Here is a 25,778-nt window from a genome sequence, read left to right as displayed (position 1 = left end):
GCCTATGACTCTTCTGCTGTGGTGGAGAGAAACAGCCAGCACTTATACCTCCGTAAAGCTTTAATCTAAAAAGACCCTTTACCAACTCCAGCCACACTGGCTTCTTTACAGTTCCCGGAACATGCCAAGCACTCCCACCTCATGGTCTTTGCTCACGGCTGGCTCCTTTGTTCTCCTTCCCTGTTTAAATAGCACTCACAGTGGCCCTGCCTTGACCACACCAATTAACGCACAACCCGAGTTCCCCCTGCATGCATGGCCTTTTCTAGCACATTTTCCACCTTTTGGTACATTATATTATTTACTTATTTATCAACTTTTTGTCTTCTGCTACTTGGATGAAAACTCTGATACTAGAGGTGTTGCTTAGTGTGAATCCTACACACCTGGCATACAGTAGCGACGCCACAGATATTTGATAAATGAGTCTTAATTCTTAGAAGCCCCAGTAAATGTTCCTCTAGTTAGAGGTATGTAACCAGGTTATGCCTTCAAATCTTTGTAGGAATGGAGGCCTAGCGTGGGAAGATGAAGTGGAAAACAGAAAGGGCAAAGGGCACTTCAGGGAGAATGGAATAGCCAAGATGGAGTGCAGTGGCTGGGTAGAAGTTTTTTTTTAATTTTCTTGTCAAGTATCATTCCTTGTTGGACTTGAACTATATCATGTGCATATAGTACCACACATAGATAATACTGGAGCCAGTATGTCACCAAAGACTAGATTGAGGGTTAAAGCCTAAAGAAAAGGGGAGTGGAGTCAGAACAGGAAACAATGACTGGAAAAAGTAGTCATGTGGAGTCCACCAAAAGCCGTAAGGGAACCAATTTGTCCTCTTAAGTGCATGCACCGAGTTTTCTCTATGAAGTGGTGGGTTTGTTTTTGTTTTTAGAGACAGGGTCTCTCTCTGTTGCCCAAGCTGGAGTGCAGTGGTGCAATCCTTGGTCTCTGCAATCCCAAATTCCTTGGCTCAAGCAGTCCTCCCACTTTGGCCTCCCAAGTAGCTGGAAATTACAGGCTAGAGCCACTGTGCCCAGTTCTGTCCCTTCTTCTAAGGATACCAGTCATATTGGATTAGAGACCCACTGTACTGTAGTAGACCTCTTCTTAACTAATTATATCTACAGCCACTAATAAGGTCATAGTCTAAGATACTGGAGGTTAGGACTTCAAAACCTATTTTGGGGGGGACTTATTTCAACCCATAGCAGGTAGAAATAATTGAGTTGTAAATCATGAAATTTTTTCACTCTTACACGTAGCATGAACTTTTTATCTTAAAGCTTCTTTCTCGGTTTCACTAAAATGTGAAACTAATTTTCCATGCTACCAATATAAGAAATCAAATGCCTTACTGCCTATTAATAACATATCTATATCTAATGGTTGTCTTTTTGGAAGATGCCAACATTTATACATGAAAGAGCCTTCACTGTGGACCATGTTTTAAAAAATTACTTAAGATTCACTCATCAGCCAGGTGCGGTGGCTCATGCCTGTGATCCCAGCACTCTGGGAGGCTGAGGCGGGCCTATCACTTGAGCCCAGGAGTTCAAGACCAGCCTGGGCAACATGGCGAAACCCTCTTTCTACCAAAAATACAAAAATTAGTAGGGCGTGGTGGCGTGTGCCTCTGGTCCCACCTACTCAGGAGGCTGAGGTGGGAGGGTGGCTTGAATCTGGGAGGTGGAGGTTGTAGTGAGCCGTGATCACACCACTGTACTCCAACCTGGGTGACAGCAAGACCTTGTCTCGAAAAAAAAAAAAAAAAACTTCACTCATCAGATATCAAAGTAGCAAAATACTTTAGCGTATTTTATGCACACTTAACATTTATTGGGCACACTTAACATTTCATGTTTTTAATAAAAGGACTCCATGTAACTGAATATGAGGACAATTTGAAGAACTCATGGGTATGGAAAGAGCTATATTCTGTTAGAAATATAAGACCGTCCTGCCACGGAGTACTGGGTGTATATGGAGGGATGATTTACACTGGAATCTTTTACTGGATATTGAGAGGAATGGAGCCATGGACTCTGAAACATAAAGGTAATTCAAACAAGAGTATGAGTAACGTGATCATTAAAAATTCATGAATGGGATCCATTAATTAGAGAATGATCGCTTTAATGTTTTAAACTTGCTTGGAGAAATTATAAATTTAGTGTCTAAGAACAGTATATTATTACTTGAGGGCTAGTCATATTTCTTTGGTGTAATAATATTTTGAAGTTTTTATACAAATAGACTTAAGAAAAAGTACTTCAAAATCATATTTTGTTAAGCATTTCCCTCAAAATTGTTGAAGGTTCTGACTTTGAACGGCTCAAGCCAGCCAAGGATTGCACACCTATTGAGTATCCAAAACCCGATGGACAGATCAGTTTTGACCTCTTGTCATCTGTGGCTCTGAGTGGTACTAATCATGAACATGACCAGCCGGCACATTTAACCTTAAGGGATGACAGTATACCTGTAAATAGAAATCTGTCGATATATGATGGACCCGAGCAGCGATTCTGTCCTGCAGGTAATAATTTCCATCTATTCCTAAATATTTGCTTTAAACATCTTAGGAATATGATTTTGTTCTTTTAAAAAATGATTTCTGTATCTCCTTCCATTCCTTAGAAATTGTAAATGACTTCATCCAGCTTCCTTTAGGAAACATACTTTTAACTACTGGTTTTGTTAAGCCTAGTTCAGATAACATTTCTCAAAAAAAAAAAAAAAAAGCCCTTTGTCTACGCTCAGACTAAGATGAAGATTCTTGAAAATGAAATACCTCTCTTTGCATGTTCATGTGACTATTTAAAGTCATTTCTGTCATGGCAGCTCATCTGTATGTATTTGGGTGCATGTACTAGAATAGCACCTTATGGTTACATTCAGTCCAAGGAATGCTCTGAAACTTTAAATTCACCATGAATATTCTTTTAGTGCTGAGCTTTCAACTGAAATTACAGTAGTAGGAACCAGGTCTCAAATGATATGGTAGAACAAAATAGTATTCCGATACTTGAAAACTAGTACATTCACAAAAGAAGATACAGTGTGACTTGGTCTTTTGGCTTTTGTCATTACAGTGGGTTGAAAACTCCCTGGGGTTACTAAGGATTGGATCTAATTCAGTTTTTTAGCTGTACCGTTAGGATCCTCTTACCCCCAGTCACCCACGGTCTGAAAATAAGAAAATTCCAGAAACAAATAATTCTTAAGTCGTGCACATTAAGTTTTAAATTGTGTACCATTCTGGCTTGTCCCACCCTGGATGTGAATTATCCTTTTGTCCAGCATATTCACGCATAACATTCGTTATGTCACTTGGTAGCCATCTGAGTTATCAGATTTACTGTCACATTATCATGCTTGTGTCCAGTAACCCTTATTTTACTTAAAAATATCCCCACAATGCAAGAGTAGTGATGCTGACAATTCAGAGATGCCATAAAGTGCTTCCTTTAAGTGAAAGGAGAAAATTCTCTATAAAGAGAAAAAAATCCTATGCTGAGGTTGCTAAGGTCTACCATAAGACTGTATCTTCTGTGAAAGAGGAAAAAGAAATTTGTGCGTTTTGCTGTTGGACCTCAAACTGTAGAAGTTATGGCCAGAGTGTGGCAAGTGCTTCCTTAAGATGGAAAAAGCATCACGTTTGTGGGTAAAATACATGAACAGAAATGTGTTCTGATTGACAGTGTAAGTTGAGTACTACCTGAGGTTTCAGGCATCTACTGAGGATCTTGGAACTTGTCCCCTGTGAATAAGAGAGGACGACTCTGAATAAGGGAGGACTTTGAGGTTGGGTGGAACTCAAACACTGAGTGTCGAGTACCCTTGATAGTGAGACAACTCAGCTGAAAACTGCTGTACCTCCTTTTATTATGTACATGTAATTTATACTCATCAATAGCAATGCACCAAGGTCTTCATAATAAATATTCTCTATGGGTAAGCATTCAGAAAGCAACCTTTAAGGTTTCTGTGGCTACTCTTTCCTTAATTTTTACTTCTGAATTTAAAAAATTTTTAAAGTTAGGCAGTTCAATATCATTTATTTTTACTTTTCAGGAGTTTATGAATTTGTACCTGTGGAACAAGGTGATGGATTTCGGTTACAGATAAATGCTCAGAACTGTGTACATTGTAAAACATGTGATATTAAAGATCCAAGTCAGAATATTAACTGGGTGGTACCTGAAGGTGGAGGAGGACCTGCTTACAATGGAATGTAAACTGCAGCTAGCCAGTTTCTTTAAAGTATGGCAAGCTAACTTTAAAAGTTTAGAGACTAACAGATGTCAAAATGTCTTTCTGCATATTACTGAACAGTCACAAAATGATTATCGAATAAAAATTTTATACTATATCTAAGATTGTCCCATAAAAAATTATTAGGAGTATTGCTTTTAAATAACCTTTATAAGAATGCAGCATCTTCCTACCTCTTCAGTTCTTCAAAGATTCAGCACCAAGAGCAAAATTCACTACTGGACTTTATGTTTGACTTGCCAAAGTTAAGTAATCAAATATAAAAATGAATATATATTCTAGACCGAAGTTTTATTGAAACACAGCAATACCCATTGGTTATACATTGTCTATGGCTAATTTTGAGTTACAACTGCACAGTTGAGTGGGTGTGACATTACATGGTCCACAAAGCCTAAAAACTTTATGATCTGGCCCTTGCAGAAAAAGTATGCCCATCCCTGAACAAGTTTGTGTGTGTGTGTATTATGAAAACCTAGCATCATCCAACCATGGATACATCAAAGAATTGAAGGAAACAATATACAAACTTAAGCTCTCATCTCTTTATTCAATAAGATGTGTCTTTACAAGTTTAAAAAGACTGGACACCATTATTCTTTATGAATAATGCACATAACCATTTTAAAAAACATTTTACTTGGCCGGGCACGGTGGCTCACACCTGTAATCCCAGCACTTTGGGAGGCCAAGGCGGGGGTGGATCACAAGGTCAGGAGTTCAAGACCAGTGTGACGTGACCAATATGGTGAAACCCCGTCTCTACTAAAAATACAAAAATTAGCCGGGCGTGGTGACACGTGCCTGTAATCCCAGCTACTTGGGAAGCTGAGGCAGGAGAATTGCTTGAACCCGGGAGGCAGAGGATGCAGTGAGCCGAGATTGTGCCACTGCACTCCAGCCTGGGTGACAGAGCAAGACTCTATCTCAAAGAAACAAACAAAACCACTTTACTTACTGTATTGTGACATGTTTATTAAGCATGAACCCCTATCAGTACTCCTAAACTGTAAACAGTAAGGAACTAAGATGTCAAAAGAAACACATTAGGGATCATATTAATAGACAAAAACCTTTACATTTTCTTATTGCATTTATACAATCAACACACAATAAGCAAAACTGAATCCTTTCTAAGCAAACATTTTTGCATATACTGCCTTCTCTTTATCTTTCTGTGCCTTTATCTTTTGTTTGACTTTCAGCAATTCTGCCTGGATAGCTGTAAAATAAATATGCAATGTGAGTTATTTCTCAAAATATCCAAAAAATTATGGTGACTAACAAACTATTTTAATGTTAACTACCCCTTGAAAAAACTTCTCCATAAAGTAACTAAGCCCTAGTAACAGAAAATCTGAGCAATCACACAAACACAGAAATGAAACGTAATTTTAGGACTGTCAACTGAGAGAACTCAAGTATATCAAGATTTGCCTTCTCCCTCTACATTAGAGAACAGTAATTGCTTCCCTTGTTTCATTTTAGTAATAAGAGACCAAAGACATTTTGTAATACCCAGATCTAGTGTCACTATTCGTAGTTGGTTTATTTGAAAAACAAGCTTATTTTTGTCATAGTTTCCTAAAACATATAACCAGTACTTCTATACTAAGGTTATGGCCACATTCAGCTTGAAGAATGGTCCCAAATATTAAATTTACCATGAATACTGTGTCTTACAATGCCGAGCTCTCGACTAGAATAACCAGAATAGGAACAGAGTCTCAAAGGATACCATAAGACAAACAGTATTTAGACATATAAAAAACTACAGAGATGATAACTTGAAGAATAAATAATGTGAAAAACTAGTATATTCTTGAGCGGGAGTAGAATGTAAGCTCTTTGAGGGCAGGGACTTTGACTGTCTTGTTCATTGCTATATGATAATGCCTGGCCCAACAGCAGGCATTCTGTAATATCTGTTGAACAAACATCTAAAATCTGGCAAAGTGAACAATGGTTCCTGAGGATAAATTTTTAAATAACAAAATTAACTTTCATTACAAAAGCTGCCAACTTACCTTTATCTTCTGGTGCTATCTCCTGAGCTTTCTTAAGATCAGCCTTTAATTGGAAAAAACATTTAAGTTAGATGTATGATTTATAAAGGTAGTTGTCTATTTTTAAAAATTAAACATTTGGAACAAAATTTACCAATGCTTGATCATATTCTTTTAATCCTTGCCATCCTTGAGCTCTGCGGTACAATGCTTTGGTATTTGATGGGTCTATTTCAAGAGCCTACAAAAAAGTATAAAGCTAATATTTATATCAAAGTATTAAGCTTATATGCCAGATTTCAATTCATTGCCTATCAACTCCAAACCCATCCTTCACTGGTCTGTGAAAATGGAGCTGAAACCTGCAAATAGCTCTCCTCTGCCAGTGGGCACTAAGTTTTGTCAGCAGAGGGCACTGAATGGACATGGAGGAGAAAGACATTTCTCTAGTTTCCAATATGCTCCCCACTGTGGTTTCAATCTCCCGAATGGGCCTGAACTAACACTTTTAAGAGAAAATCATTTTGAAGAAAAATTTGTATACACTTTTTACTTGAATTATAAGTTTTTTAAGAACATTAATAACTGAATAACTCTTAAGTTATAAACTCTTAAGGTTTTTTTCTTAAGACAAGGTCTCACTCTGTGGCCCAGGCTGGAGTGCAGTGGCCTGATCACAGCTCACTGCTGCCTCAGCCTCCCAGGCTCAAGTGCTTCTCCCACCTCAGCCTCCAAGTAGCTGGACTACAGGTATGTGCCACCACACCAGGCTAATTTTTTTTTCTAGAGACAGGGTTTCACCATGTTGCCCAGGCTGGTTTCAAACTCCTGGGATCAAGCAATCCACCCGCCATGGCCTCCCTACGTGCTGGAATTACAGGCATGAACCACCATACCCAACCTAGGTTTTTTCTTACAAAAGGTCTTTTAACCTAAGAGACTTTATGCATCAGGTCTCTCCCCTAGAACAAACATTTTAAAATTATCTTTTGTTTATGTAACATCTTTCAACGGCCAATACTCAGATTTTATTATCTGCCTCACGGGTCAAAGAGATCCAGGCTGGGCACAGAGGCTCTTAACTGTAATCCCAGCACTTTGGGAGGCCAAAGCGGGTGGACAGCTTGAGCCCAGGAATTAAGAGACCAGCCTGGGCAACGTGGCAAAAACCCATCTCTACAAAAAATTTAAAAATTAGCTGGGTATGGTGGCAAGCACCTGTAGTCCCAGCTACTTAGGAGGCTGAGGTGGGAGGATCACCCGAGCCCAGGAGGTTGAGGCTGCAGTGAGCTTTGATTGCATCACGGCACTCCAGCATGGGTGACAGAGCAAAAAAAAAAAAAAAAAAAAAGAAACCCAGAGTGAAGATCCATCTTTTCTAAGTTTTTTCCTCTGTTGTATGCTCCCTTCTAAATATATTCCTATCCCTTATTCCATCTATCCTACCAAATTAGGATCTCCTTTTAGTTCTACTTGCTCTGAGCATAGCTAGTCTATGCTTAAATGTTTAAGAATGTCTATTCTTAAAATGTTTCATTTGGAGAACTTTTCAAACTATACAACAGGGAAGAGAGTAATAATTGCTCTATTTGAGGAAGGTAAAACTGCCACCTTTCTAGCTTTATCAGTTAGCATACCTGGATGGCCCTCCTAAAGATAAATGACCTGCTCCAATAGTACCCATTCTCCATACACAAGTCCTTATGCACCTAAATTTAAACTGACCCCCTCCTATCCTGAATCACTTATTAAGCTTCTTCAAGGTATGGATCTTTTAATTAAAATAACTCATCTCTGTTAGGTGCTTAAAATGTGCCAGGCACTACACTAAATGCCTTACATTATGTTATATAACTCTCTATAACTACGCCACAGTGGCTCACACCTGTAATCCCAGCACTTTGGGAGGCTGAGGCGGGTGGATCACCTGAGATCAGAAGTTTGAGACGAGCCTGGCCAACATGGTGAAACCCTGTTTCTACTAAAAATACAAAAATTATCTGGGCATGGTGGTGCACACCTGTAATCCCAACTACTCGGGAGGATGAGGCAGGAGAATCACTTGGACCCAGGAGGCAGAGGTTGCAGTAAGCCGAGATTGCGCCACTGCACTCCAACTCCAGCCTGGGTGACGGAGTAAGACTCCGTCTAAAAAAAAAAAAAAAAAAAGAAGAAAAAAGCCATGCCTGACTGACTCCATAACCCACATTCTTAATCATTCCTGCCTTTGTCTTCTAATGCCTAACAAATAATAGGTGCTCTTAAGTGAATACATGAGCTGATATATGTGCTTTGAGAAAAAAAGGCAAGGATCTTCATAGGTGTTAAGTGACACAGAGTTATAAGCAAAATGAATGTAGAGAAAGAACTGAGGGTCCAAAATATTTAGAAACAAAATGTTTTCCTAAGCCTCATTAGGTCCTATGCAGTAAGATATATTAATGTATATAAAAATTGCTACTATTCAAACTAAGTCTTAATCCAACTTATTCAAAAGTTCAAGATCAGACAGACTTACCTCTAAACAACTGTCAACTGCTCCCTGCCAATTTGACATCTTCAGTTTACAAGCACCAATATTCAGTACACAGCTTAAAGCTATAGGTTGCAGCTTGGCTCTATCTGCTGTCTCAATAACAGCCTTTGAACTGTCCACGTATCTGCAGAATGCATTAATAAAAGCAGTATGAAAGGCCACATAAACAGGAATTACTCTTCTTCTGTATGTCCAGAAGTGTTATGTCATTTCTGATATAAAAAGCTCTAAAAATGCTATTAATAATCTTAATGATCATACTTTTTAAAATTTTTCTTAAGAAGGCTTAAAAAAATTGTTTTTGTTCCCCAAAGTGTTCAAAGAGGCCAATTTAAGACCAATTCCCAAATCTAATTATGCACTAGTAACACTTTTCTATTTTTAAAACTCAGGTCCCCACTATGTACTTTCCAACATAATTATGTTTGGAACCAGGATTCTCCTAATAGGAGAAGGGAATTCAACAGGGGAAAGATGAAGGAGAACTCTATTGCGTTGATTTTGCATTGTCCCTGAAAAGGGCCCAGAAACTGAGCACACCTGGCCCCCAGAATTTGGTTTCTGAAGTTTCCTTTCTCTGAAAGAAATCAGAGGTCCTTGGAGAAACTGCCATATCAGATCTGAAAGCAAGGTAAGATGAGCTTAGAACATCTGGTGCAAAAAAGCAAGCAAGTGCTCGCAGACTAATAGGAACATGCCAAAGGAAAGGGGCCTTCCACTGAACAAATTTGGAACCCTTTGGGCATGAAAAAGAATGACAGTAATAGTGTACTAACAAACGCAACTGAAAACTACCCGTAAGATATCCTCTAGTGCATGCTACTTGGGAGGGTGAGGAGGGAGGATTGCTTGGGCCCAAAATTTCCAGACCAGCCTGGGCAATATAAAGGAGGCCTTGTTTCTATAAAAGGAAAAAAAAAGAAAAGAAAAATATCCACACGTCTATAGTGATAACTTAAAAAATATGCGGGAGGCTCTTGCAAACAGAAGAATGCTAGTTAATAACTGTACGATGATAAAATTAGAAGATCAGTATAATAACAGATTCAGGCATGGATTTTCAGTGATGCTAAGATCCACTGTGTGAAAGGTTGTTGGGGACTAGATATTCACACAATTTCACGATACCACCTCAGACTAACATGCTTCTGGTTGACACAACTTTAACCACGTGTGTGAACTCAAACAGGCCAAAGCGAAATGTGTCTTAAGGATGTGATATCATAGGTAATACAAAACAACACCTACCTAAGTCTTCTTGCCAAAATTTCACCTCAAACTAATCTTAAGGAAACAAACACATACAGATGGAAGTCTATAAAAACAACTGACTTGGACTCCACAAAAATTCAAATGAATAAAAAACCAGGGGAGGTAGGAAACATAAGAGATACTACCACTAAATACAACACATAATCTTAGTTTGGACCCTGGATTTTTCTAAGAAATTGAAACAACTGGGGAAGTTGGAATGTGGAATTTTTTTTTTTTTTTTTTTTTTTTGAGACAGAATCTCACTCTTGTCGCCCAGGCTGGAGTACAGTGGCATAATTTCAGCTTGCTGCAACCTCCACCTCCTGGGTTCAAGTAATTCTTGTGCCTCAGCCTCCCGAGTAGCTGGGATTACAGGAGTGCGCCAGCATGCCCAGCTAATTTTTGTATTTTTAGTAGAAATGGGGTTTCACCATATTGGCCAGGCTGGTCTCCAACTCCTGACCTCAGGTGATCCGCCCACCTTGGCCTCCCAAAGTGCTGGAATTATAGGCGTGAGCCACTATGCCCAGCCTAAATATGGATTCTCTATCAATATTACTTTGGGGTGATTTAATGGTATTGAACTTATATAGAATGTCTTTGTTTCTTAGGAAGTACAGGCTGAAATACTTAGGGTAAAGTATCACAGTATCAACAACTTCCTATCAAAATAGTTCTGTAAAAACAAACAGCAAAAGTTAAAAATTGGTGAATGTAAATAAAACATATGAGTAATTATGTACTACTCGTTCAACTTCTGTCTTTTGAAATTTCTCAAAATAAGCTGAGGGGGAAAAAAAGGAAATGCAACTATTTCAGCGCACCTGGTTATTCCACAAGTAATTTGCAAAAATACAATAAGCAATTCTTAATTTTAATTTATAATTCAATTTATAATTTCTTAAAAATAATTTGTTAGAAACAATATTACCTTAAAACTTTTGCATATTTTTTAATGGCCATCTCCCAGTTCTGGGATTTGAAAAAAGTATTTCCGATGTTTTTTAAGTCTTCTGTTATTAATAAAATTTTATCTACCTGTATAAAAAAAATACAAATATGTTGGATTTTAGTAAGTAATGTGGTTTAATGCTAGATTCTATCATATGAGAGACTGAAACAAAAGCTCAAACTTTTAGTACTAGATCTTTTCACTTACTAAATTAATTAAAGTTTGACTAATCTGAAAGTACTCACATCTTTTAAATCTATATCTGCATCCTCAGGGAAATCTGGATGATTGTCGCCAGAGCCATCTTTTGGGAATATTCCCCAATCATCTCCTTCCTTCAATTCTCCACATTCTGCAATAACGCACAACTGTAAAAAATAACCCTAAATTGTAGAAGTGCATTATCATAATAATGAGAGAGAAAAGCTATACAGCTGAAGTCATGTGCAACACTGTCCAATTCACAGATTTATGTGAGGAGGCTCATTTATGTACTATAATGCTGTTTTTATACATTCCAACTAATACGACAATGTTAGTATTTACATAAGCATTTTCTTGCTATTCAGGAGCTCAATAAACACAGAATAAGTTGGCAATTTTATCACTGTCTATGTAAGTGGCATTAGATGGGGCATGAGCTTCCGGTTTACTACTATTCTTGTCATACACTGAGTGACAGCCTACCTCCTACAAGTAACTGAGCTTCCAACTCCCACTCACAACCCTGTCACTTAGGCTGGGTAGTATTATGGTCGTTTAGGGTTTTTGTTTGTTTGTTTGTTTGTTTTAATAGAGACAGCGTCTCACTATGTTGCCAAAGCTGGTTTCCAACTCCTGGTCTCAAGTGATCCTCCCACCTCAGCCTCCCAAAGTGCTGGGATTACAAGCATGAGCTATCATGCCCAGCCAATATTAAGGTCATTTTGATTCACAGACATAAAGTACACAAGGGTCTTCAGAAATAATCTAGTCTAAACCCATAAGTAATTTAGACAGGAGAAAACATGTGTGGAAAAGTTAAGTAACAAGGTCAAGGCCAAGCCTCTATTTAATGCTACAATCCAGACAAGATTTTAGGTTTACTATCCTCATTCTACTATGTACTGCTATACATACCAACTCAACAGTTTTGCAGGTATAGGAAGACTTAACGTAAACTAGCAAAGATCACCAAATGAAAGTTGAAATAATAAAAATCTCCTTTAAAACTAACCTAATTGTCTTTCCCATTGTAGAAAAGTTAAAAAAAAAAAAAAAGTGGCAGATCCAGGCTCCTATACCCAAAATTACTATAAAATTTTTCCAGCTAATAATCACCTGATCCTTTTACTTACATTTCTTTAAGATAGCAACTAAAAGGCTGGGCGCAGTGGCTCATGCCTGTAATCCCAGCACTTTGGGAGGCCAAGGTGGGCGGATCACAAGGTCAGGAGTTTGAGACCAGCCTGGCCAACATGGTGAAACCCTGTCTCTACTAAAAATACAAAAAACATTAGCCAGGTGTGGTAGTGCACACCTGTAATCCCTGCTACTCGGGAGGCTGAGGCAGGAGAATAGCTTGAACCTGGGAGGCAGAGGCTGCAGTGAGCCAAGACTGCACCACTGCACTCCAGCCTGGAACAGAGCGCGACTCCATCTCAAAAAAAAAAAAAAAAAAAAGCAACTAAGATAATAAGTGTATTTCACTGTAACTTTTTACTTACTTTAGCAGGTTTTTCACCTTTCACTTCCACATTTTCCAATATCCTTGCCACTCCTATTCCTTTAATTACTTGGCCAAACACCACATGTTTCCCATCCAAATGAGGAGTTGGAACTGTTGTGATAAAAAACTGAGAACCATTTGTGTTGCGGCCTGCATTTGCCATGCTCAGTAAACCCTCCCGATCATGCTGTAGAAATAAAAATGAAAAGAAAACCAAGGTTAGATGTGTTCTTTCTGAAATGTGTGTTAGTCTGAACTGTTCTTTTACTGAACATAAAACTGGGGTGCACTATACTACCATTTAGATCAAACTACTTTTTTTTACTTTTCACTTATAAAATTTTTTAATTACTTCTTTTTTTTTTTTATAAACTGCAACCTTTAATTCACAAAACATGAGGCACTTAATCACTTTTTAAACTTTAAAAAACCTTATCAAAGTGAATAGGTAACAGAAACAATAGTCGGGGGGAGGGTTATTTCTAAATTGGCCATGAGAAGATACTTACACTTCACCTTTAAAATGAAGATGCAGCATTATGAAACTCTTGTCATATATTTTGCCCTTTTTATGATGAATGCTCTTTTTTTCTGGGAAGACCTGAACGGTCTTCCAAATTCATAAATATTCCTACAGTATGAGTCTTCCTTTACAAAACATCAATAAACTGGGAACAATAATGGGATACTGAATTTACCCAAGACATTCAGTTTGGTACTTTCCTAATCTCAAAAGAATCCAAATCATGCAGGATTTGGATTAGGTTTTCATCCCAGATGAATCACCTCTTCGGAGAGTGCTCAAAAGAAACTGCTGCGTACATCTTGAAATCAAAATTCTACCTTGGCATAATCCTGTCATAGGATCTATGAAACCCAATTTCTTAACCTTTTCACTTTATCTCCTAGGCTTTCTAAATGTATTCCTTGTTGGTGCATGCACCGTAACTCTCATGTTATATAATGTTTCACGACACCCCCCACCCTGCCAAAATGCCTTTTGCTCCCCTCAATCTAAATCAAATTCCGATTTTAAGGCCACCAAGTTTATAGAAAGCAAGAACCATGTGTCTTGTCTATAGGCCCCTTTTCTCTGTATCAACGTGATCATCACATCACCTTTAGTTTTCATCCTTCTGGTAGCTTCCTTTGGTACAACAGTAACTAGAACTTTATTTCCTCAACATCTCTTGCTTTTGTCTTTCCTCACTGATGTCCCTGTTTAAATTCTGCATCAATACTATAGTTCCTGCCTAACCAAATTTCAGACATGTTGCTGCCTTGCAAGACCCAGTCTGCACAGCCCAAGTAGCCATTCCTCCTCAATGACTTCCATAATAATTCAGACTGCATAAATCACATCTTTCTCCTGCAGTATACAGACAGTATGTATTAGCAATGTTACAAAAGCAAGGATATTCAATCAATTTAGCATTTATTTATATACTATTATTCTCCAGTAGTCCCATGTATCTTAATCTTGTCTCTGAGGTAGGATTATAAATTTCTTGTCATCAAGGACTTTCATTTTTATAAACCCTTTGGTGCCAGTGACAGTGGCTCAATAAACACTGGCTGGAAGACTGAGGACATTTTTTCAAATTATCCTAATAACCTTGCTCATATTCCTTATTTCCAAAAATATCACTTTACTTTTGTACTTACATGTCCATCTTATAACTTGAATGATGCAATATACCCCAATTACATCTTGGGACAACGAAGACAAGAAGGCACAGGCACCACTAAAGTCCTTTAGGAGCTTGGACATTTAACTGTATCTGCTAGTGTGCAAATCCCCTGACATCCTGGATATTAGTGATGGTTTTGTTGCTCTTCAAATTCAAGGATAAGGATGCACAAGTTATCATCCTTCCAACAATGAAAACATTTTTCCTGGAAACAATTCTGCCAGATGCTGGTCGCATTTAAAAACTCATTGGCTTAACTGAAGCATATAAAAACTGGATCACAATGAAATAATGCTAAATAAATCATTACTGAATGAAAACTTTTCCATATTAAAGAACCATTATTTACAAAAGTGATTCCTATTACAAGAAATGGAGTATCTAAGCATACTTGAAACATTTTTTGGTGTCTTAATCCAACAAGTATTCCAGATATATAATAATCTTTTTATCAGCAATAACATGCATTTTCTCTACTTTACCTTGTAATGGAAATTTTCATCTTCAAATTTTTCACCATAAATACTTTCTCCACCTGTCCCATTCTGATTTGAGAAGTCTCCACCCTGAATCATAAATTTCTTAATAACTACAAAAAAGGAAAATGGCTCTTAGTAACTGAGACATGGATGCCTTTAGCAATGCTTACTAACGGATATGTACGTAAGAACTTTGTAGTGCATAACTCTAGTCATGTCACTCTCCTGTTTGTCCCTCCCCACCCGTCTCCCGCAACTCCAAACGCTTCAGGCTTTTCAACATCTGAATCCAACCAACTTTCACTGCCTGATCCCTGCTAACATTCAGAAAATCGGTTCAAATGATACGCCCCCTATAAAACTGTCACTGAAATCCCAAAGCTGTACGTCCTAATTTTTCTCCCATAGTATCTTGACTCTACCTACATAACATATGGCATTATGATCTGCCCCTTCCAGCAAACAATGATCTCCTTAAGTACACCAACTGTATTGTTTTACATCCTTGTAACTATGTGCATGTACACATATTAGTTACTCAATAATGTCTGCTGAATAAAGACCAATGATTCCCAGTAGATTTGTTCTACCCTAACGGAAAATTTTCAGCAAATATATCGCTTTGTGTCAAAGGTTACCAAGATTGCTTTCATGTTCAGAGAACCCTAGAGCTCACACAAATCAGTATGTGGTTGGATCACAGTGGTAAGGATACACAGCGAGATGGCAAGGGGAAAGACACAGGCAGAGTCTGGAAAAATCCATGTGCAGGCTTCCTTATGCTTTCTCCGTCCCATGAAATGCCATAGAACACACACTTACCCCAGCAACAAAAATGCAGCAACATGTACACAGTATTTCTGCCCAGGAGAGCCAACTAGAGACTCAGCACCCAAGGTATTTATTGGGCACACTCTACCTAGCATGTACCAAAATTCCAGACTCCCCAAAAGAAAGCACACATTCATGTTTGTACAAATAGACTAGGCATAGTAAATCATTACTATTTAGGAAATGGTACAAGTGTCAAGTTCCCAGACTCAAGTGCTACTCTTGCAGGCAGACCTTTCTAAAGATAGCAGTCTCACACTTGCTATGTTAAATATTTTCTGCATATAGTTTATTAGCATATTTCAAGTTTTTATTAAACATGAAAGTAAACAGTTTAACTACTTTTTAAAAAGTTAATTTTTTCTTAATAAATCGTTTAAAAAAATGTTGCTCATGTGATTATTGCTTATTTGCCTATTTATTAAACAAATACTCACTGAGTTCCTACTCAATAACTATATTAGATGCCAAAAACAAAATGGTGAAAACATACAGTTCTTGAACTCATAGAGCCTGCAGTCTATTGGGAGAACCATTATCACTAAACAAAAGTATGATTCATTACAAAGTGTGATAAGCAGTATGAAATGGCATATTTTGACCACATTATCACTCATGTGCCCAAAACACTGGATCTTCAAATCTGCTGCCTTCCCAAGCACTCATGCCCAAAAATTACGCATAACTTTTTTGTCACCAGGCAATGAAGCTACCTAAGGTCGGTTGACTATGGCCTTCCTTTCTCAATCAAATAATCTTAGAGTGAAGGAGAATGAGAGGATGGGTAAAGCTAGGGGAGTCCATTTCTCTATAGATAAACCTTAGTACCATAAGTAATTCCACCTCGCACAGCCTAACCTTTATGAAACTGAGTTACTGCCTCAGACGTGGAAGCTAATAGTACTTTTTAAGCTTCACTTCCTACTTAAGTGTTTTCTTCCCCAACTCCTAAAGAACAGGACTTGTCTATATGAAGAATAACAAGATTCAGAAAATTTACACATACTTCGATGAAAAGGGCATCCTCTGAAATGGAGAGGTTTCCCAGTCGTGTGTCCAATGCCTTTTTCTCCTGTACACAGTGCACGAAAATTTTCCGCAGTTTTGGGTACGATATCTGCAAACAATTCTAAGACAATTCGACCAACTAAAAGAAAAGAAAATCTTGTCAGTATGCAAAACAACCAAATAGACAAATGATAAAAAGAAGGTTGGTATAATTATGGTAGCAGATCAATCATGAATTACCAAGTTCCCTTTTATTGTAATTTTTCTTTTTTTTTGCAATTTCAAGAACACAACACATTGCTACTAACTATAGTCACTATGTTATACAACAGATTTCTTGAATTTATTCCCTCTTTCTAACTGAAATTAGGTCTCTTGTGAACAACATCTACCCAACCCCTGAAATCCACCATTCCATTCTCTACTTCAAGGTCAACTTTTTAGAAACCACATATAAGTGAGATCATGCCTTGTCTTCCTGTGCCCAGCTTATTTCATGTAACATAATGTCCTCCATATTAATTCATGTTGTCAAAAGTGCCAAGATTTCATTATTTTTTATGGGTGAATGGTACTCCATTGTGCACATATACCACATTTAAAAAAAAATCCATCTGTAGATGGAAACCTAGTTTGATTCCATTATCTTGGCTATCACGAATAATGCTGCAATGAACATGGGAGTGCAAATACCTCTTTGACATACAAACTTCATTTCCTTTGAATATACTCACGAGAATTAGTGAATCTTATTTTATTCTAATATTCAAATTTAGTCTACCTACTGTCATGTATGTATATAAACAGATTTGAAACATACCAGGAATCATAATCAATTATAGTACCCAAAAGATTAGCACCATGTAAGAGATATCATTAAATACAAATAGTTTTAAATCCTGAGTAATTTCTTCAAGAGGTACTGAGAATTTTCAATCATCAAGCAACCAACAGGAGAAAATTAAACAGTCTTTCGGTGGGCGGACTGGCCACGTGTTGTGTATACCTGGCGTGCTCTGAGCCAACTGCCTCGTGCAGCCTCTGAAGCAAAAGCTGTAAAAGTTCCTCCTCTAGACAGCACCTAAGACAGGTGAGAATAAACCTAGCCCTAGCTAGTTGCAACAAACTGAATGTACGTGTAAACGTGTGTGTGTCCTGTACATGCATTCAAACACACTGCCTGGCCAGCAATTCCATCATGTTCCAGAACAAGGCCAATCCAGTTACAAAGCAACACGCTCCCTAATTCACCAGGCCTTAGGAACTTCTGAGCGGCTATGTAACCTAGGCAACACCATCCCTACGTTGAGCGCATTTTCTCAGTGGCAAAGTAAGAGAAAATGTTTGCTCATCTGAACGGACCTCTAAGTTAAGAATCAGTAATAAGGCAAAAGCAATGAGCAAACAAGTCCCTTTAACGTATAAATAACACAGCACGTGCTGATATATTATCTCATGTGGCAAATACAGTTTCCTGGGGCCCAGCAGACGCATATCCCAGGATATGCTTTCTGAACTGTCCCACTGCAAACATAAAATAATCTTATTTCATGCTAACTTGGTGGGGCAAAGGTGGTGTGGAAGTGCAACCAAATCAGGAGGCAAACCTAAAGGACGCCGCAATTCCCGAACTAGAAATTTCCAGAAACTTCCGCACGACCGATGGCATTGATACAAGGGCGCTGGATCGATCTAGCCCTAGATGCCCGGGCTTGCTCCGGCGGACCAGCCTAGGCAGCCATCCCCTCCGCGACACTGAGCAGCCACCGGCCGGAGCCGCATTCCGCCCTTGGAATCCCCCAAATCCCCGGGAACCCCAGCCTCCTCGGGGCTTTTCTGCCAGCGTCAGACTCCGCTCACCTCGCTCCCCTCCGATGTCCACGTCAAAGAAGACTCGAGGGTTACTGGGGTTGGAGGGCTTGGCTTGGGGGGACGGGTGCGACATCTCGACTTGCAGATGCGTTTAGGACGGAAGATCAGAATACCTCGTGGCCGCCCCTGCCGCTCAAACCCCAGAGCGCCTGTCTCCGCCGTAGACTGGCAGCGACGCTGACCGGCCACTTCCGGCGCGAGAACCGGAAACCATGGCCTGACTTCCGGCACCGCCCCGCTTCCCCGCGCGGTGTTTCAAAGCGACTGAGCGACCCCGTGCAGCGAGCCGGGTGCCCTTCGCCACCTGTTCCTGGCTTCTCATTTAGTGAAGTTACGATCCCAGTTCTCATATTCTCGCTTGTGTTTCATTGTCTTTCCTAACCTCGTGGCGTAGAAAGCTTTGGAGTCAACCCCATGCCAGCGTCAGCTCTGCCACCAACTTGGGTGTGACTTCTCAGAAACTCAGTTTGCTCGTCTGGAAAAAGAGAATAAAAACGCTGACCTCGGAAGGTCGTTTTGAGGATTAAAGACATGAATCAGTACAATGCCTGGCATAAACTGGTGGTACCCAACCAATAGGAGCCTTATTATTGCCATGTCGTTACAATTTGATCTTCACATTACAATGTAAGTGGTAAGGGTTAGACTAAACGCTCCAAACAGCTAAAGCTGAGAGTCCAGAAGAGAGCACAGTTTTGATTCCTGATAAAACTGTATTTGGCCGGTCGCGGTGGCTCACGCCTGTAATCCCAGCACTTTGGGAGGCCGAGGCGGGCGGATCATTTGAGGTCAGGAGTTCGAGACCAGCCTGCCAACATGATGAAACCCGTCTCTACTAAAAATAAAAAAAATCAGCCGGGCGTGGTGGTGCTTGCCTGTAGTCCCAGCTACTCGGGAGGCTGAGGCAGGAGAACCGCTTGAACCGGGGAGGCGGAGGTTGCAGTGAACCGAGATCGCACCACTATACTCCAGACTGAGTGACAAAGCGAAACTGTTCCCCCCAAACAAAAACAAAAAAATAACTGTATTACTATAGTCCACTTTTCCCTTATGGGGATCTGTGTAAAACATTTACTTTTTACACACACACACACACGTATATGAGGAGACTATAGTCGTGCCTCTTAATAAAGCCTAATTTTGGAGAAGAGTGGCAATTCCCTGTGTAGATGCTTTGCCCTGTAGTTCTGTTGGAGCTCAGCAATTTGGATTCAGCCTGAGGCTTACTTTATCAATAAGGCATGAGATATCCTTAGATGCTTAACATTTTTTTTTTTTTCTTACGAGAAAGTAAAAAGTATTGGAATCCAGCACTCAATGTCTCAAAAGCCAGGAGCCTTGTGTCAACAGCAGCAGCCAGGGTGGCTTTTTGGAAGGAAAGACCAGTGCTAATTTTCCCCTATCAGAGCTGCCACCATCCCTCTAGATGAAGGCTCCTGCCCTACTTGCTACCCGGTCTTAGAATATGTAAAAGTTAGAAGGGTTATGGTTAAAGAACAACTGGTTCCTATTCTCAATTTGAATTTGCCTATGATGTTATACACTGGACTAAGCACGAAAAGTTGATGTTAAAAAAGAAAAAAAAAAGCAAAAGCTTCAAGTTCTGACTACAACATATACTAGGAATGTTACCAAAGAAAAGTCATTTAATTTCTCTGAACCTTTCTCATTTCCTTTTCGGTAAAGTGCCAAAGAACAGGGTATGAGAATGGAAGAAGATAATGTGTAAGCATTTGCCTTGTAATCTCTAAAGCATTCTTATACACTCTTTTTTAAATTACTGAAAATTAGATGCTATGGTGCCTGAAGTTGTTTTAAAATAACCTAGAGTCAGGTAAGTGGGTTGGGTTGTGGATGAAACATAAGGGCCAGGGCAGATGATTGGTGCATGGGAGTTTATTATACTACTCTTTATTTTGCACATTTAAATTTTTTCATAATATTTTAAAAAGTAAAAGAGAAATTACATGTATTACTAGCTACTCGTAATAAAACCAATTTGTTGGCCGGGTGTGATGACTCACGCCTGTAATCCCAGCACTTTGGGAGGCCAAGGTGGGTAAAAGGCTTGAGCCCAGGAGTTCAAGACCAGCCCAGACAACATGGTGAAACCTCATCTCTACAAAAAATATTTTCTAAACAATAAATAAAGAAATAATAAAACCAATTTATAGAGTCATTTTTAATTAAAATACCAACATACCTTTTGTGAAAAAATAAATAATAGGTGTTGGTGAAATTTTAGGACAAATCAGTAAGGGTATTATATTGATTGAATTTTCTGTGTAATCACAAATTTGCCTCATTAACAAAATGCATACATACGTAGGCATGTCCACATAGATACTCAGCAAAAGTTGATTCAATTATATGACAAATATTTAGCTCTTACTATTACTGTATGCCAGCTTCCATTCTGAGTGCTGATGATACAATGGTGATAAAACATATTCCTTATCCTTTTTTTTTTTTTTTTTTGAAACAGGGTCTTGTGCTATCGCCCAGGCTGGAGTGCAGTGGTGCAATCACAGCTCACTGCAGCCTCAACCTCCTGGACCCAAGTGATCTTCCCACTTCAGCCTCTTGAGTAGCTGGAACTACAGGCACATGCCACCATGCCCGGGTAAATTTTTTTTTAATTTTTAAGTGTAGTTCAAAATGATTTCCTGTCAGATTTCCTTGCTGATCCTTTCAAATTCCAGCACATTAAAATTAATACAAAATGTTAATTTCTTATGTTCTCCAATTCCTGGTGTTTATTCATGGTATTTATTCATGGTGGTTCCCTGAAGACTCAGGATGGCTCAGAACAAAACTTCTGTGTCCCTTGATAAACAAGAGCATCAAAATCATTCATTAATCCAGTCTCATGTCTGGGCTGCAAACTGGTAACTTATACTTTGTCTCATATATATCACAATAAGTTCACATTAACATTTTTATTCTGATCTACTAGCTTAAATTTAACATTTTAGTAGAGATGGGGTTTCGCCATGTTGCCCAGGCTGGTCTTGAACTCCTGGGTTCAAGCAATCTGCCCACCTTGGCCTCCAGGAGTGTTGCAGGTGTGAGCCACCACACCTGGCCCCTTATCCTTAGCTACACAAATTTTACAGTCTTATGGGGGAGAAAGACTATTGAATAAACCTCTACAATGCAATGTAATTAGTGTTTTAATAGGAAAAAGACAATCACATTCAGCACACAGCAGGGGCACTGAACACGTAGCCTTTTCTAAGGTCAGAAATATGAGTAAGATCAGTCACAGGAGCATATGTGGCAAGGAAGACAGGTAAGGAGGAAACAGGTAAAGAGCATCTTCAAAGGAGGGAAACTACATATACTTATAAAGTGAAAATGGGCAACAAGAATGTTATTTCTCCATGAGAAGCCAGTTTTTCAGATAGTACTGCTACTTCAGGTGGGTCTGGACCGCTCATGTATTAGTCCATTTTCACACTGCTATAAAGGAATACCCAAGACTGGGTAATTTATAAAGGAAAGAGGTTTAATTGACTCACAGTTCCACATGGCTCAGGAGGCTTCAGGAAACTTACAATCGTGGCAGAAGGTGAAGGGGAAGCACACTTGGACCTTCTCACGTGGTGGCACAAGATAGAAGAGTGAGGAGCGAAAGGGGAATAGCCCCTTATAAAACCATCAGATCTCATGAGAACTCACTCACTATCACAAGAATAGCATGGGGGAAACCACCTCCATGATCCGATCTCCCTAGACACATGGAGTCTCTCCCTAGACACATGGGGATTATGGGGATTACAATTCAAGATGAGATTTGGGTTGGGACACAAAGCCTAACCATATCAACTGGTTTCAACGTTGAAATCAGAAGTCATACTTTGGTTTGTATTTTTGTCCAGTTCCTTCAGATTGAGTTTTCAGAATGAGTAACAGTTTTATAACTTAGCCCATTTTATCCCTGAAATAGAAAGGAAAAGGAACATTAAGAGGAACAAACTCAAAGATACCCCTAATTTATCTTTCCATAGCATTTATAACTTTATAATATACTGTTTACTTATGTATTTCACCTACTCATTAAAAATCAGCTCCTTGGAAATGATAGATAGTAAGAGGAGTTTAAAAAAACAAAATTTAGTTCCACAAGGACAAGAACCTTTGTTTTTTTCATTACTGTATCCCCAGCACTTCTAACAGTGCCTGACACATAGTAGGTGCTCAGTAAATATTTTTGAATGAATGAATTATACGAAATACTAATAGCTTTGAGAATTTTATAACATAATGTTAACAAGAAATTTTATTTCCATGCCTTTAAGTGTAACTCAAAATGATTCTCTGTATCAGGTTTCCATGCTGGTCCTTCCAAATACCAGCACATTAAAATAAATATAAAATGTTAATTTCTTATGTTCTCCAATTCCTGGTGTTTATTCATGGTATTTATTCATGGTGGTTCCCTGAAGACCCAGGTAAGCATACCTTCTCTGCCATCAGAATTCTGGGGTTCACATTCAGTCTGTAACAGATCATAGTTTGTGCCTTTGGATGAGTTACTTAGCCTCTTTGTACCTCACTTTCCTCACCTATGAATCAGAATAATAATATGTATCTCCTAAGGTTATTATGAAGATTAAATGAAAAAGATTAAATAAAAGTGTTTTAGTATCTGACACATAGTAAGTACTCAATAAGTGTAAGCAATTACTAACCGTAAGTAGCTAATACTTCATTATAATAGTTACATCAACATATTTCAAAATGGATGTTAAAACTGCAAAGTTTTGAGGATTACTTTGCATTCTTACAAGGAAAAAAAAAGTGACTCTTTCTGCTCTACAGGCTTCTGGGTGTAAAAGATTAATTCAGATGTTACTTTCACTATGTCTAGGTTTTTCACAGTAAAGCAACAGCTTTATATAAACTGTCATATTCCTAGAACCAAACCAAATAAAAGAATTGTATCTTTCAAAACCACTCAGAACTGGATCTCCAGTGAAAAGATAAACCTTTTCCTAGAAAACACTTGTCCTACTGTCAGTCTGCTTACATGGAACAGGACTTCTGAGTTCTGACATCTTGTCTGTGCTTAGCAAGGAAAAGAGCAGAAGAGACAAAAGCATGCCCTGTTTCTTAGGGTTGAGAACACAGTTTCATCCAGATGGAGTGGGGAGTTTTCCTGATAGCCTTTTTGTTATAATTTCTGTCTGTTGCTCATAAATGTGGTAGAATAATATTAATAGATTGCCTTCCTCCCCAATATTCTCTTCTCTCAATCTCATTACCCATCACCCCAAACAAGCAGCTAGGCATTCTGTGCTCTTTACTTTTAAAGAAAGAAGTGACAGCAAAGAAAGCAGAGGGAACAAAGGGAGTCTCTTTCTGACTTTGGTGTTGCAAAAAGCTTGGCTTTACAGAAACAGATAAGACTCTTGGCTATAGCAAAAGATTTGGACAAAACATCTTTTGTAAGATCATGGCTTTCCATTCTCAGAAAAAAAAAATCAAACAAAAAACCCACTTTCTGCATTGGGAGATGACAAGATTGTGGGTGGTGCACAGGGGAAAGTGAGAGAGGAGGCAATGGCAAGGCAGATTTCCACAGTCCCAGAGACAGGGAGTCTTACCATGGCCCCCATCACATACCTGGGAAGCCACCAAACCTCCATAGATGGGTTTGTGAAATCCAGGATGAGAGGGACGTATTCCCTGATTCCTGAACTGTCCCAGGAAGGCAACGGGCCCCAGAAAGAGAACAAGATTCATGGTGTGAGTAGGTAGATGGGAACTAGACAGGGTCCCAGAGATTTTGTATGCCCTAACTTGAAGTGGAAACAAAAAAATATCCCTGTACACCCATGTTTGACATGGAAAAGAAAGGCAGCCTCCACATTTAAAGGGAGCTTGCAGAAGGGAATTCTGAACTCATTAGAGGTTTGTAGAACTGATAACTGAGTTAGGATCATGAATTTCTCACTGGATGCCTGTGTAGACAGATCACATTGAGAACCAGAGGCTCCAAACCCCCAAATTTGCTGTTATATTAGGCCTTTTTGAATTTAGATCCAACCCCAAGGGAGAAAAAGGAGGAATACCAGAAATAGAAACGGATTATGATATTACCAGCCCTTTGAAACAGGCAATTCAAAATTGAATTTCAGAGGAGTTATAGAAAAATAAAGTTGTATTTCATACAAATCTAACTTTATTCCTTTACGTAGGCATAGGTTGTAGATAACTGAGGTCCTTACTAGGATCCTGGACAAATTCGAAGTAACATCCAACCTCTTTGTCAAAGATAAGAAATTAGGAAGGATAGCAGAGTTAGAAGAGGAAATTTCAGGATCCTGTGTGTGGAATCAGACTCTGAAACCAAAGATAGAACTCCAAAGAACAGTTTAGCATGTAAGTCCTTCAAGAGGAGACGAAATGATTCTGCTCCTTCCTAGAGGAGGCACTGGTGTTGATGAGACGGTAACATGTGGGAGAGTTTCCTAACCAAGAATTCCTGCTGTGAACCATATAGAGAAAGTGATGCTTCCACTACAAGAGTCATAATTACAGATCAGAATGAGATAGCAACTCTCAGGTTTTGCCTGCTAAATTTATGAGTATCTAAGGATAACTGTAGGTTTTCCGAGCCAGAACATTGATTAAATGAAAGACAGCAAATGCCACCAGGGGACAGCAGAGTCTCCACCACTGGCAAAAATCATTGCACAGACAGAAGTGGTGCAGTGGACTTTGTGCCTGAGGACTCCCAACGGGACAAGCTTCTTTATCTAGGGGCTGGAAGTGACATGGCAAAAAAGGATATTGATTATTAGTTCACAATAGCACCAGGTAGACAGGGCTTATGTGCAATAAGGAGTAATAGTAAAATCTTTCTGAAGAGCAGTAAGATTATTTTCTTCTCTGCAGAGTAATAGGATTAATGTTTACTGTTTTCAGTTTAAAAAGTGTATTTACCCATATTTGATAGAACAAAACCAATGATAGACTTGTTCAAATCCTCAGTATTTCTTTTCGCTGAAGAAAAAAGTTACATGAACCTAAAAGAACTTTTAAAACAATGACTTTGTGACTATCATAAACAAAAATAGTAATAATTAGCACCTATTGATCATTACTATGTGCCACACTTCTGCTAGGTACTTTACATACTTTATCTTAGTTAGTCCTTAAA

The 25,778-nt window shown here is 38.8% G+C and overlaps 2 protein-coding genes and 1 long non-coding RNA gene across 4 annotated transcripts in view; 2 read left to right on the top strand and 1 right to left on the bottom strand.

Annotated features, from left to right (window-relative positions):
• Window positions 1-6,432, top strand: part of LOC116463477 (electron transfer flavoprotein-ubiquinone oxidoreductase, mitochondrial) — a 38,886-nt gene extending 32,454 nt beyond the window's left edge. For both annotated transcript variants that reach the window (XM_058434658.1, XM_032146594.2), the window contains 3 exons: window positions 1,871-2,053; window positions 2,313-2,534; window positions 4,073-6,432. In XM_058434658.1, the coding sequence (XP_058290641.1) occupies window positions 1,871-2,053; window positions 2,313-2,534; window positions 4,073-4,236 (569 nt within the window). In that variant the 3' untranslated portion in view covers window positions 4,237-6,432. The remainder of the gene's footprint in view (window positions 1-1,870; window positions 2,054-2,312; window positions 2,535-4,072) is intronic.
• On the bottom strand, window positions 4,804-18,793 carry LOC116463478 (peptidyl-prolyl cis-trans isomerase D). The gene is made up of 10 exons (XM_032146596.2): window positions 18,599-18,793; window positions 16,737-16,877; window positions 14,903-15,009; window positions 12,728-12,916; window positions 11,267-11,389; window positions 11,001-11,107; window positions 8,798-8,939; window positions 6,434-6,520; window positions 6,301-6,343; window positions 4,804-5,495 (listed from the first exon to the last, which is right to left on the bottom strand). The coding sequence occupies exons 1-10, from the start codon at window positions 18,681-18,683 to the stop codon at window positions 5,407-5,409; spliced, it is 1,113 nt and encodes a 370-aa protein (XP_032002487.1). The 5' UTR covers window positions 18,684-18,793; the 3' UTR covers window positions 4,804-5,406.
• Window positions 18,794-18,934: 141 nt separating this feature from the next.
• LOC131382521 (uncharacterized) lies at window positions 18,935-21,339 on the top strand. The gene is made up of 2 exons (XR_009212067.1): window positions 18,935-19,237; window positions 21,096-21,339. It is a non-coding gene; the product is annotated as an uncharacterized LOC131382521 (long non-coding RNA).
• Window positions 21,340-25,778: the final 4,439 nt, after the last annotated feature.

The sequence above is a fragment of the Hylobates moloch genome, unplaced genomic scaffold (genome assembly GCF_009828535.3).
Source record: "Hylobates moloch isolate HMO894 unplaced genomic scaffold, HMol_V3 SCAFFOLD_38, whole genome shotgun sequence".
In the NCBI taxonomy this organism is placed as follows: Eukaryota; Metazoa; Chordata; class Mammalia; order Primates; family Hylobatidae; genus Hylobates; species Hylobates moloch.
Note: the sequence above shows the minus strand (reverse complement) of the source record. Positions and strands in the feature narration are given on the sequence as shown.

Bases quoted from the DNA above. Each gene is read 5' to 3' on its own strand.
- LOC116463478 (XM_032146596.2), bottom strand. From the start codon at position 18,683: ATGTCGCACCCGTCCCCCCAAGCCAAGCCCTCCAACCCCAGTAACCCT. The intron at 15,010-16,736 runs GTATGTGTAAAT...CCTTTTTTGTAG, and splicing joins AGGATGCCCTTTTCATCGAA to TTATTAAGAAATTTATGATT. The intron at 11,390-12,727 runs GTAAGTAAAAAG...TATTTTTTACAG, and splicing joins AAGGTGAAAAACCTGCTAAA to TTGTGCGTTATTGCAGAATG.